Source organism: Rhododendron vialii, chromosome 5a (genome assembly GCF_030253575.1).
Source record: "Rhododendron vialii isolate Sample 1 chromosome 5a, ASM3025357v1".
NCBI lineage: Eukaryota > Viridiplantae > Streptophyta > Magnoliopsida > Ericales > Ericaceae > Rhododendron > Rhododendron vialii.
In genome coordinates, this window is record NC_080561.1 from 23,931,753 (window position 1) to 23,943,332 (window position 11,580).

The 11,580-nt window shown below is 38.0% G+C and overlaps 1 protein-coding gene across 1 annotated transcript; it reads right to left on the reverse strand.

The window, feature by feature from the left end:
* Window positions 1-747: 747 nt before the first annotated feature.
* LOC131326534 (uncharacterized) lies at window positions 748-10,941 on the reverse strand. The gene is made up of 8 exons (XM_058359353.1): window positions 10,692-10,941; window positions 9,488-9,610; window positions 9,138-9,385; window positions 4,948-5,021; window positions 4,297-4,446; window positions 3,565-3,850; window positions 2,300-2,533; window positions 748-1,416 (listed from the first exon to the last, which is right to left on the reverse strand). The coding sequence occupies exons 3-8, from the start codon at window positions 9,282-9,284 to the stop codon at window positions 1,045-1,047; spliced, it is 1,263 nt and encodes a 420-aa protein (XP_058215336.1). The 5' UTR covers window positions 9,285-9,385; window positions 9,488-9,610; window positions 10,692-10,941; the 3' UTR covers window positions 748-1,044.
* Between the last annotated feature and the right edge of the window lie 639 nt (window positions 10,942-11,580).

Below are 11,580 nucleotides of genomic sequence, written 5' to 3' on the forward strand. Positions count from 1 at the left end.
ACCATAGGTTGCTGCAAGTATTGGTTCTGATTTTGCTCAGAGACTCTTGATAAATCAAAACCATTAATTGCAGTAACAGACGATACAAATTGAGATTGTCCCATCCAGTCCAACTTAAGGTTTGGAGATGATCAAATTCCTATTGTAGAATATTTCTTTATCCAGCATAACGCATCTAATTATTTGAAATAAACACATGAATAAGCCCATGAGATGATTTCACAAATCAAATAAACTATGTCACTCCACAAACTAGTGAATATTGACTAGTGACTATCAAACAAACACTAGTTAATTTGCATTTTAAGCAAATAACAAAATCTAACACAAAGGAAATAGAAATGCAAAAAACACTGAACTATTTCTTTCTTGTTAAGTAAGAAAAATGAGCAGAATATGAATGGAATCTCATTCACTCAGTTTTTTTTTTTTTTTTGAAATCAAAGAAAGCCAAAGAGAGAAATAAGAGTACTTTCCAACAATATTTACTCCAAATAAAGAAAATCAGATTCATGGAGCTTTTCCCGCTTCTTCTACTTCAATGCCCAACTTGAGAGTCCAGAGCTATATGCATTCCGGGTACCTAATCTCGAGAGAGCAAGAGACCTCCCTCAGTGTCCAAGCAAAGCAAATTTGCAGCAGTTGCCCAGACTAAGATCAAATTCAGAACACATACTTTTCTATTCTTTTCTTTTGGAACAGAGGGCACATTCACTATTATCTCAACGAAAAGGAAACATAACCTTATTTTGCAGTCAATATCACAATCTCAAGTTCAATATGAATATTCACCACAATGGAGCAATGTTGTATTTACAAAGGAAATGGGTTAAAAAAAGGTGCAACAGTGAACACACAGCAATAATGACAATATCTCTAACATGGGTAATGCGTACTTTCCTAAATGTACAGAGCCTCATCCCAGCATCTTCAGGGAAAAGAGAGAACATAGGGCTTCATCAATTATTACCCACAATTTGACTGTAAAAACTGAGACCAATAACAGCAAAACAAGGGTTTCTTCAAAGTAGGGTTCATTCAGTGTCAGCTATTTCCAGGTTTGTTAGCTGAGGGAACCTTTGGAGAATAACTCGACATGTCTATGTCAATGAGCGTTGTTATGTCATAGGGAACAGAGTCAGAATTCGATACATCCATCAGGAATGAAGAGTTCATTGCCTTGGCGTTTTTGGTATCATTTGTTGGACCAGAATGTTGGGGAGTACTACTACCCGAAGAAGAGAGACTAGAAAGCTGTACCTCATCCAACTTGTTCGATACTGTGTGTTTGTTATTTCTAACTGTATCCATCTCCGAACCAGTTGGAACGAAGGTCCGTGACCGATACTTCTTTTGCCCCTCCTCACCGTCACTATTGTTGTTGTAAAGCACGTAGTCATGGTAAGTGGGAGCAAACTGCATGAAACAAAACAATTTATAATAACCAGGCAGTTGGCGAAATGCCGAAATAAGAAAATGATATATCCTGTAAAATAATTTGGATAAGCAAGATGCTCCACCCTTTCTCATTTTAAAAGGTTGTGCCTCTTAAAGTGGTACTTGTGTAGTCTTCTGCTGATTGAGGTCCCATGAATATGACATCTTTCAAAGGAGACCCAATCACATATTCCCCTTCCACCGTGCATCATGAAAATTTTAGGAGTGAGAAATCTTTTGACCACTTAATTTTAAAGTTAACTTAGGCTTTGCCTTCTTGTCATTCTTAATTAAATCGCAGATACTAATTGGGTGGCCCCAGGGCCTTACACTCAAATGCGATTAGCCAACTTTAAGGTTTCCGGTGAAACAAGAAGCTGAAAGCTGTGTTGTTTAGTGGTTATTTGGTCGGAGCAGTGGGAAGAGTGTGCTATTAGACCTCATTCAAGATTTCAGCATCTCCTCCCTTCAAGTATATTCCATTGTTGTTTTATTTCTAGATATTGGATCGATTTGTAGCTTAGACTTCAGAGGCTTTGATATATTTTGTGCTAGGATATCGCTTACTTCTTGTCCTTTGCTCTTGTACCTCTTTTCCTTCTTTTAATAAAATTTATTTTTGTTGCCAATCAAGTATTTGTGTATATTTGTACATCCTTAAAGGAGCTCACGAGCAAAAATGTAAGCCACATCCATCCCTTTCACACCTCAGATATTTAGCTTATGTGCCTTTGAGGTAAAAATCAAGACAAGACAAGGTATTCCTCGGAAGATCCATTTTAAATCAATTTTTTGAAGTTAGCATCTTAAAATTAAAATCAACTTTTTTATCGTAACTCTGGAGGAACGGGGATTCAATCACCTGGTGGACTGTGTCATGGTAGAAGTCATTTAGCTTCAAAGCATGTGAAAGGCTCCCAGTGAATCCACAAGAGCCTCCGATGTTGGCACCAGCATACTCTTTGTATGGAAATGCATAAAGATGACCCACTGCTGCAATAAGCATCTCGACACAAATTATAAAGTTCTGGAACTCAGCAGCCTCCTCCGCATCCTTTATAAATCCAGACTTCGCAGCAAGAAATACAAGAACACCCTAACGAAGACAGAAAAGAGCATGAGAAGCATATTGGAAGTCCTACAAATAACACATGAATGAGGACAGAAATCAGTTCTATGGAAAACAGCAATGCCAAAGGCATTGTGTGTTTACACTTTACACCATTGTCGTTGTACGAAAAGGCAGGAAAGGAAAGAGACACCCAGAAATACGGCTTAAAAGGTGAGAAGGAGTGAGGTTTATCTAAAATTCGCAGAGTTCTTGGCAATCTAACACCTAAATCATGCATCAGCTGATTCATTAGATAAGGTCCCATCACCTTGGTTGCAAATCGAGTTGACAGATATTCATATCATCGGATCTCTAACCAAATGCTGTCATCCCTACCCTTCTCCTTGATCACTAAGATGGGATCATCTGAGATGGATTAGCAAGGACATAAGAAGTTCTCCAAAGTCATGTAGGGGAGAATTGAAAAAAAGAACATGAACAATAGCTACTCCAAGGGTCTCCACTAATGAGACAGCCATTGTCATAGGTTTAATGCTGCAGGCAGTGGGAAAATAAAGATTATCGACGGCAGATCCAATAGCGTAGATCCATGGTGGACGAGTGGTCATACTGGTGGCAGACATTGGTTGAGTTGGGATGAAAGGGTTTGTAAAGCTTAATAAAAGTTGGTCAAATGGGATTATTGTCTTTGATGTTGAGACAGATCTTGTGTAGGTAATGGGTCTGGCTACTTAATATAATGGAACAACTAACTTAGTTGTTCCACGCGGACATCCGTCGATGAATAGCTTCTGAAGAACACATGCAGATATTGTTCTTCAATAAACAAAATAAATGCGGGCCACGATGTCAACTTGATGTTAACAAAATTCTACTCACAGAAGCATATTTTACTGCTAAACTGGTGGTCAATTAGCCAAGGGTACCTCAATACCTCATAAATAAGAAAAAGTAGAGGACTAATGATAATGAACAGCCCTTTCCAGAATAAGGATTGAGAAAAGAGTAAAAATTCAATTCAGTTCTAACTTTATCAAAATTAGACAATAACCTACCTGCCAATAGGTCAGGAAAACAACTGATTTGATTATGATAAACTTTGGAACTGGATTGAACGGCTGAAGCAAATCTCTGCATGCGACATAAAATAAGGCCAGTGCATAGAGAGCCATAGAGTACGATAAGGTATAGATGATTGTGAGATAAAGGAATGACTGGTCCGCACTGAAATTTCCGTCGTGATATTTCCCTTTCCAATAAAGTATGAACGTCACCGCGACTAAAATGGGCTTGAGTATCACAAACTGTAAACAACCTTGCTTACATCTCCGGATAAAACGCCTGCATAGCTTTTTTAGTTTCAGAAAAGTGACTCATTAAACATGAACCAAGATTTCAAATGTGGGATCAATAGTATCAGAGGAAAATAGCCTCACAATTGCCTCAGAGTGGTAAATACTATGCACCATCAAAATTTTGGAGTAGGGACAGTGCACATAAGGAAGTGACCGAAAAGAATAACAAACATGTAATTCCATTCAAATAACCCCAACTTCATGATGATTATCAAAGCTAAGCAGAGCGCATAAGGAGGTCATCGAAAAGAATAAACAAGCTTATAATTTCAACCAAAAAAATCCAACCCAGTATAATGATATGATGATTCATTACAACATCCATTGCAGTCATTTTCAAAAGTCTTAACTAACTCAAATAACTGGTTTCCCTTTTCATGTGGATTAAAAGCACTCGGAAGTACACAGCTGATTGATTTAGAAATTACTCACCCATCTAATGGAATGGGAGGAAAGCAGCACGTCATCAGACAACAACTTGGCTTCAGAACTCGACCACTTAAGCTTAAGACAACAGCTCCTGGGCCGCCCACCCATGCCAGGCACAATGATAAGAAATTATAAATGACCCACGCTTCATATCTGAAACCATGGAAAGACAAACTTTTACTTTCAGCCCTTTCTTAAAGGAAATAAACCAATTCAACACCACCTATCAGATAAATAACCTACAATCGTCTTGTTCTTTTCTAGAAGCAACACGAGAATAATTGATAGCACACAAAAGAAAACAAAGTCATGTTAGGGGGACAACAAGGCCACCAAGACAAACGAAAAGGAGAGAACCAAGAACTTAATCCCCAAATGGCTCCTCAATGACGGAGCCCAGACCTAGACAATTTATGAAAGACAAACCAATGGAAAGCAAGCAAATCAGGCTAATTCTCAGTTCTTTCCACATAACTGTTTTACCACTTCCAATTAACTCATGAGGTTTTACCTCTAGTGGAAAGCAGACTAACAGAAATCAACCATAAGACAGAAAACAGTAGTAAAGACGAGAAGCAGAAGTGTTAAAGACTACAGACAACGTGACAAGTTAAGTGCAAGAACAAGAATTAACTACGAAAAAAGAACTCTTACATTTCCCGAATGGAATTGAAATAGATTGAGCTCTCATTTAGGACGAGCGACAAGAAGGACATCAATGCATAAACCTGTCAAGGTGAAGATTATATTTTATGGTAAGAGAAACACAAAGTTAAAAGAGGATACTAGATGAACTTGGAGTATCACATAATACCTTAAGGGGAAAAAAAAGGTAAAATAATTTCATGTGAGAACAAAGTCAAAGACTCAAAAGACAGATGCTAAAAGAGAGCAAAATGTGACCTAAAGAAAGGAAGAAATAGTGTATTGGAAAAGGCATTCTAGCTGCAATAAAATGCACAAGTCCACATTGGAAGTTTCGAACAAAGGAACCAATACGATATAATACCCAGTCACTTTTTTACTCGAGTAACCCCAAACATTTCTTCAATAATCCTTCCCACTAGGCACAACAAAAGCATATGCAATTCAGATGAATCTACATTTCATAGAAAATAATCCAGTCTGAAGTAACCCAGAATCAATACCACAAGTCAATACATACTTGATCTAGCTAGAAACGTGACGGAGAAGAAAAAGGAATGCAGAAGGTACTTAACATTCTAACATGACACAATGTGTGAGAATCAGCCTGCAAGACTTCATGGAATCACCCAGGAAACCATCCTCAAGTGCAAAACGAACTTCCCCATAAGCTGATTATAGAAGAGTATCCAAATAAATTCTCAAGAATGCATTAGCTTAGACACTTGTTTAGGACTTAACCACATCGTACGATTGGGAAGACTATTTAAAGTCAACAAAGTGAAAGGGCCATGTTTTCCTTGCACAACAACGGTGCACTATCTCCAAATGGTTTAACTACGGCCTTCTTTCAAAAGTATGGGGATTCTGTTAAAAGTAATCAAGTGGGAATATGATTAGATTATGCTCTTCAAAGTCTTCAACAGATTACCAATTCCCCATGTAATACAGACAAAGAAGAAAAATAATTTGTGCATTAGTACGGTTACACCAATAATATGTTGACAAAATATAAGAGGAGAAAAGAAATAAATAGAACCAGGGCAGCAATTAGCTGGGACCTAAAGAAGGAACATATGTTACAACTTTATAAACCCCATTACTATGAACTCATTCTAGTAGCTTGGCCCCATAAAATAAGTTGAACCATGAGAAGACTTATGCACAGCCACAAATGACCCAATTTACTCATGAAACAGCAATTGTTTATCTCTATGATTAGATAGATGGCTCACCCTTGTACTTTCCCTTTTGTAATCAGACTCCTTTTAATTTAATGAATGTCTAAAGTATTACGCAATTTACTCAAATTCATTTAATTAACGTTTCCGAAAATCGGGGTGTTACAACTTGCGCTACATGGGGATCTATGGCATTGTATTCTCTTGCTCTTCCAACAACCCGAAAGGAGAATACAGGCAAGCCAGGGAGAAAGGAGATGATCCCAAACAAAACAAGGTAGGTCCTGGGGTGGTTTTTGTCACACCAGATGACGCCATCCAATTTTTTACCAGTCGGACAGGACGGACTAAGATAAGGGATGCTAGTACCATAGCTAACTGCTCTCTTCTTTATGATGTGGGACTCTCTAGTCCTTTCTTTGTCTTTGCTTTCCTCTTTCCTGATGTGCATATTGAGACTGAGCTTCATTTCACGCCTTCGCCAACGAAAACCACAATAATAGCATTTCAACACTCTGTCCGCATTGTTGTCATATCGACGAAACAAGTGTCTAGACCACCTTACACACACCTTGACTAGTCGTGGGTAATGACCAAACAAACCCCTAGTGGCCCCTGGCCCCCTACTCATGAACAATACTAACTAGCCAAATTAGTTCTTATGCTTGGTTTCAACCACCACACACACACACACACACACACACAAAAGAAGAAGAAGAAGAAAGAAAGAAAGAAAAGCTTCATATTGGAAGTGAAAATGCACTATTGTTATCATTGACCTTGCTTGGCTAACAAGTCAAATAAAACTAGCAAACTCAACTCAAATGGACTTGTAAACTAGCAAGGGCATATTAGTCCTGGAAGTAGGCCTTTCTAGGCTCTGTTTGCCCGAGGTTTAAGGCTAGCTTTTTGCTTTTTGGCAATTTGGCTAAGTCAAAAAAAAAAAAACTACTCCATATGATTCAAGGCCTTTTAGCTGGTTTTTCAATGGTTGTGTTTCGTTTTTTGTGCTTTCAGTCAGATTTGTACCCTGACCTAAATGCTCCAGTTTTCTTTTTGGGTTTTCAGACTCAAAAAGTTGGTAATCACATGTTAGACATGTAGGAGACATTGGAACACATTTGATGAAGTGATAACTGAGGTGGTCTACAAAGAGAGTGAGAAGAGCGTGAGTGCAAACATGGAGGAAGCCTTTGTATTGTAGAGGCAAGCATATGGAAGCCAGCTGGAGGGCACATGCCAATAGGGGACACCGTAAGTATGAAGGGCAAGTGGCTTCCCCTATGAGTCTGAGAAACAGGTCCATTAAATTGGAAAAAAATGAGGAAGTGTGCCATACATTCACACCGTCCTTATGTGAAGCTCAACTAGTTTTTCCACTCCCAGTCTCCCACCATGGAACGAGCCATAATTCGAACAAGAAAACAAAGACAAAAGATATGGATACATAAATTGACATATCTCAAAAATATTTTCTCACTTGAAACACCAAGCACAAAGAATAACTTGGACAAAATATGCAACTAAAGAGATGGAGAAATGCAATTTCAGCAACGTAGAGAAACAAGAGCCAAGAGCGCAAACTCTAGTTATTTCTCAAACCTCAAAGTCTAAAAACCAATCTTTAAAAGCAAATCAATGGGAGAAAAGACTGTCATCCTCTTCCAATGAAACTCAAGGTTATTATTTTACAGCCAAGAAAAGGAAATCACTCAATAGTTCAGTGGCGATTGCACAATATAATGACAGCGGTCAATTGACAACAACGAACTGAAAGAAAAGACTAATCAGTGAACTGAACTTTTTGCTTCAAACTACGTGTTTTTTCAGAAAAGACTGTTTACTTGGTTACACAACTCAGAAGAGATATTGAGCTTGTACCAATAATTTCAAGGTACGGCAACTCATCAAGGGTACTAGTTCTTGTAACTACATGTTTTGGTTGGAAGTTTGTTTTGCAAATGCCTAATCAGACAAAATTTCCTGCAGCCGCCATTTTAGCAGCTGCACAACATCCAATAAATTGTCCCCTAGACAATCTGAATATAACTGCCAAAACTCATCATATAAAAGTTGTTAATGAAACTAACATGATCCCATTTTTTCACGATTTGGATGCCATCTCAAATTAGTTAACTATCCTGACTTTGTTTTATAAACATTTTCCACTAAAACAAAGCTCCCAAAGACATCTAAGTTCTTCAAGCATAAAATCAATCCTAATTTGTCCTCCCCCTCCTCTATGTTGTGGGAGATCTATAATTCCCACGTTTAATAGTCCGACCTCTATTTCTCATTACCATAACTCGAACTCATTAACTGCCCTGTCACACGTTTCAACATGTAAAGAGATCTTTCAGCTTACCGTATGACGGAATTATGTTTGCCAGAAAACATGGATCTTTAATTATTTTATTTCAAGTGGATTGCTAGAAACAGAGACATAATACGCAAAGCTTAGAGACTAGGACCCATATTTCCCGACATGGAGGGAAGCACTTGGCTTATGTCACCTGTGTCACAAATCAAAGCATATTCTACATAGACAAATGTCTTTTGACTCTTTTCAACAATTTTCTGAAAAGGACCCCCTGAAATATTATTGCATTCTGACTATCTTTCATACTTACATTAAACATTTGAAAAATAAGTCTACATAAGGTTTTTTACCTATATTATAATGTGCTTTTAGGTCTTACATTCATGCATTTGACTTGGTTCACGGTTACAAGAATGGAATTTGAATTTCCCTTTCAATTTGTTTCTCTATTTTGCAACTACTGCAAGTATGAGTTACAATAAAACAGACTCAAGTGGTCAAAGAAACTTGTCAATGGACACTTTCCTGCATATTGCATTCAATTCTCTCTCCAGTATCCATGACACATCAATAATTGCATAAGGGTCAGCATAAAATCTTCCAAAGGCAAATCCAGACCTCAATTAAAGCCTTAACAAACTATGTAATAGAACATACATGTAGAAAAAGCTACAAAGAAAGAAGTGTTTAAAACTCACAGGGACCATGAAAATGATTCTGACAATATATCTCTGATAAGTGGGTTCAGTATAGTTTAACAGGTGCCTGTAAATGTGTAGAAGAGCTAAAGCAATGGCCACGACTGTGCAAGGTAATGCAACAAGTATATAATATATCGGCGCCATTTGCTCCCAATACCCTCAAGTATACAACTTCATTTACTGAATACCAGCTTCTTTTTTTCCTTTATGGGGTCTGAACAACAACTTATTGTCCTTTACAGGCACTGAAATACATAATAACAAAAGAAGACAAGTTAATTGAGGAGCTATGGATATCCAGTGTTTTATATAAAATCAGAAAACATGTGGAGCAAAGACAATGTTACCTCTTCAGGCTTCAGTGTTGTTCCATGTGTCGTTATTTGGCAAACAATTGCGACTTTGTATTGAAAAAATAACCTTGAAAGGGGTCCGAAAATTTGTAAACCCTAGGCCCTAATTGCTATCGCCTGAAACCAAGAAAAGTGAACTGTTAGCCTCCAGAGATAGTTAAATGATTGATCCTAAACTTCGGTTAGCGAAGAGAAAAGTTCTAAAATGGGATTGGATATCAACGCCACACACAGTAACATACAATTAACAAAGGTGAGATTGAAATACAAGAAACGAAGCTAAGATTGATGCCCAAAGCAAGAAGACGCTTATTTGTGTAATGTGCTACAAATCTAGCATTGAATTGTATAAGAATAGATGGCAAAAACTGTTAAGAAACATAATACCTAAACAAAACAAGTAAATGAAGAGAAAACGGAAACAAGGCTTACAGAAGTATTGAAACACTCTTAACGGCCCACTTTGCATACCCACAAATAGACAACAGATGGATCGAGGGCAATGTTTTAGCACTGTCAGGCACCACTACTGTTCTTCTTGGCTCTAATTGTGAAACTCTTGCAACGATACATTGAATATCACGCTCAAATCTTAGAAAGGTCCGAAAATCATATGCCCTAATCCTCAAAATTGCTATGCCCTAGTACCCAGAAGAGAGAGAGAGAGAGAGAGAGAGATCCTAAAAGGTGGGTTTGAATGTAGACGCCAGCCCTCTGGAGGGAGGGAGGGATTTCATGAGAAAAAAAAAGAAAAGAAAGGGTTATGGTTTCTTGCCAAATCACTCGTTGGGATTGAGTATTTTTTTTTCATAATTTTTCATAACGATTTTGGATTGAGCATATTGGTGAGAACTGGTGAGAAAAGCGAAAAAAAAAAATCTTTTATTGGCCCTTCCCCTTTATACAGTCAAAGAAAGGTCCGGAAATCGTAAACCCTAGTCCTCACAATTGATATTGCCAAGTACCCAGAAAAAGAGGGGGAAAAAAAGCTGTTCATAAACAAATAATACCCAGGAAAAAAAAAGAAAGGGAAATACCCTAGAAAGTGGGTTTGAATGTAGGTTCCAAAACAAAGAGCACGCAATAACAAATCCTCATATAGGTATCTTCGTACAATATACCCGTTAAATTGAAACTACAAAGCTTTGAATTGGATAAAAGTAGATGGAGAACCTTGTTTGAATAAATAGAGGCTGACCTTTTTATCCTCAATGGGATCGGGGGAGGGAAATCGGAGGAAGCAGTGACTGTGTATTGTGGATAATGAAGGCAGATCCAGTTTCCAAAGGGTTCCTATTCGATTGGCAATTTGCAGCAGAAGAGAAAGCTTGTACTCGGTGTATTAATTAATATAATATTTGATACAATAATGGCGGCTTTCACTTTCAGTCTACGCTGTGACCCGGAAGAACAAATGGAGAGAGAGAACAAGCCCAATTTGCCGGAGGTGGGGGGCTGCTGCCCCAAGGAGGCAGCAGCGTGCTGCTGTCCCAGATTTCTGGGCCCAGTCCGGTTTTGTTCCAATAATCGAAAACGTTCATTTTGTAGAGTTCGTTGAGTAGAATAATTATGCAAAAAATCAGCTTAATTGGATACCATTGAGTGCCTGATCGGAGCCTATATAACTCTCGGTCCATGGGTTACAGTGGATTTGATCTAGTGTTTCTGATCCATTCTTTTTAAGATAAAAAGGTTTCGACCAGGTACTTAATGATATCCAATTAAGCTGATTTTTTGCATAGTTATTCTACTCAACAAGCTCTACAAAGTGAACGTTTCCGATCATCTAATCGAGACCGGAATGGGCCAAAAAACCCGGGACAGCACCACGCTGCTGCCTCCTTAGGGCAGCAGCCCCCCGGCCTCCCAATTTGCCAGCGTAGGAGGAGGATAAAATTAGAAAATGATTTTCACCATTCTTTTTTTTATTATTACTGTATCTTTCTAAGTAAAACATAGAGGTGTTAAGAATATTCTTTTCCTAACGGTTCAGATTTCTTTCTAATACAAATTTTATCTATCCATACAAACAAATTCAACCGTCCAGATCTCATCATCATTCACATACAAACCAATGGTATCTTCGT

Bases quoted from the DNA above. Each gene is read 5' to 3' on its own strand.
- LOC131326534 (XM_058359353.1), bottom strand. From the start codon at position 9,284: ATGGCGCCGATATATTATATACTTGTTGCATTACCTTGCACAGTCGTG. The intron at 3,851-4,296 runs GTGAGTAATTTC...AAAGCTATGCAG, and splicing joins CCTCCCATTCCATTAGATGG to GCGTTTTATCCGGAGATGTA. The intron at 1,417-2,299 runs GTGATTGAATCC...TGTTTCATGCAG, and splicing joins ACCATGACACAGTCCACCAG to TTTGCTCCCACTTACCATGA.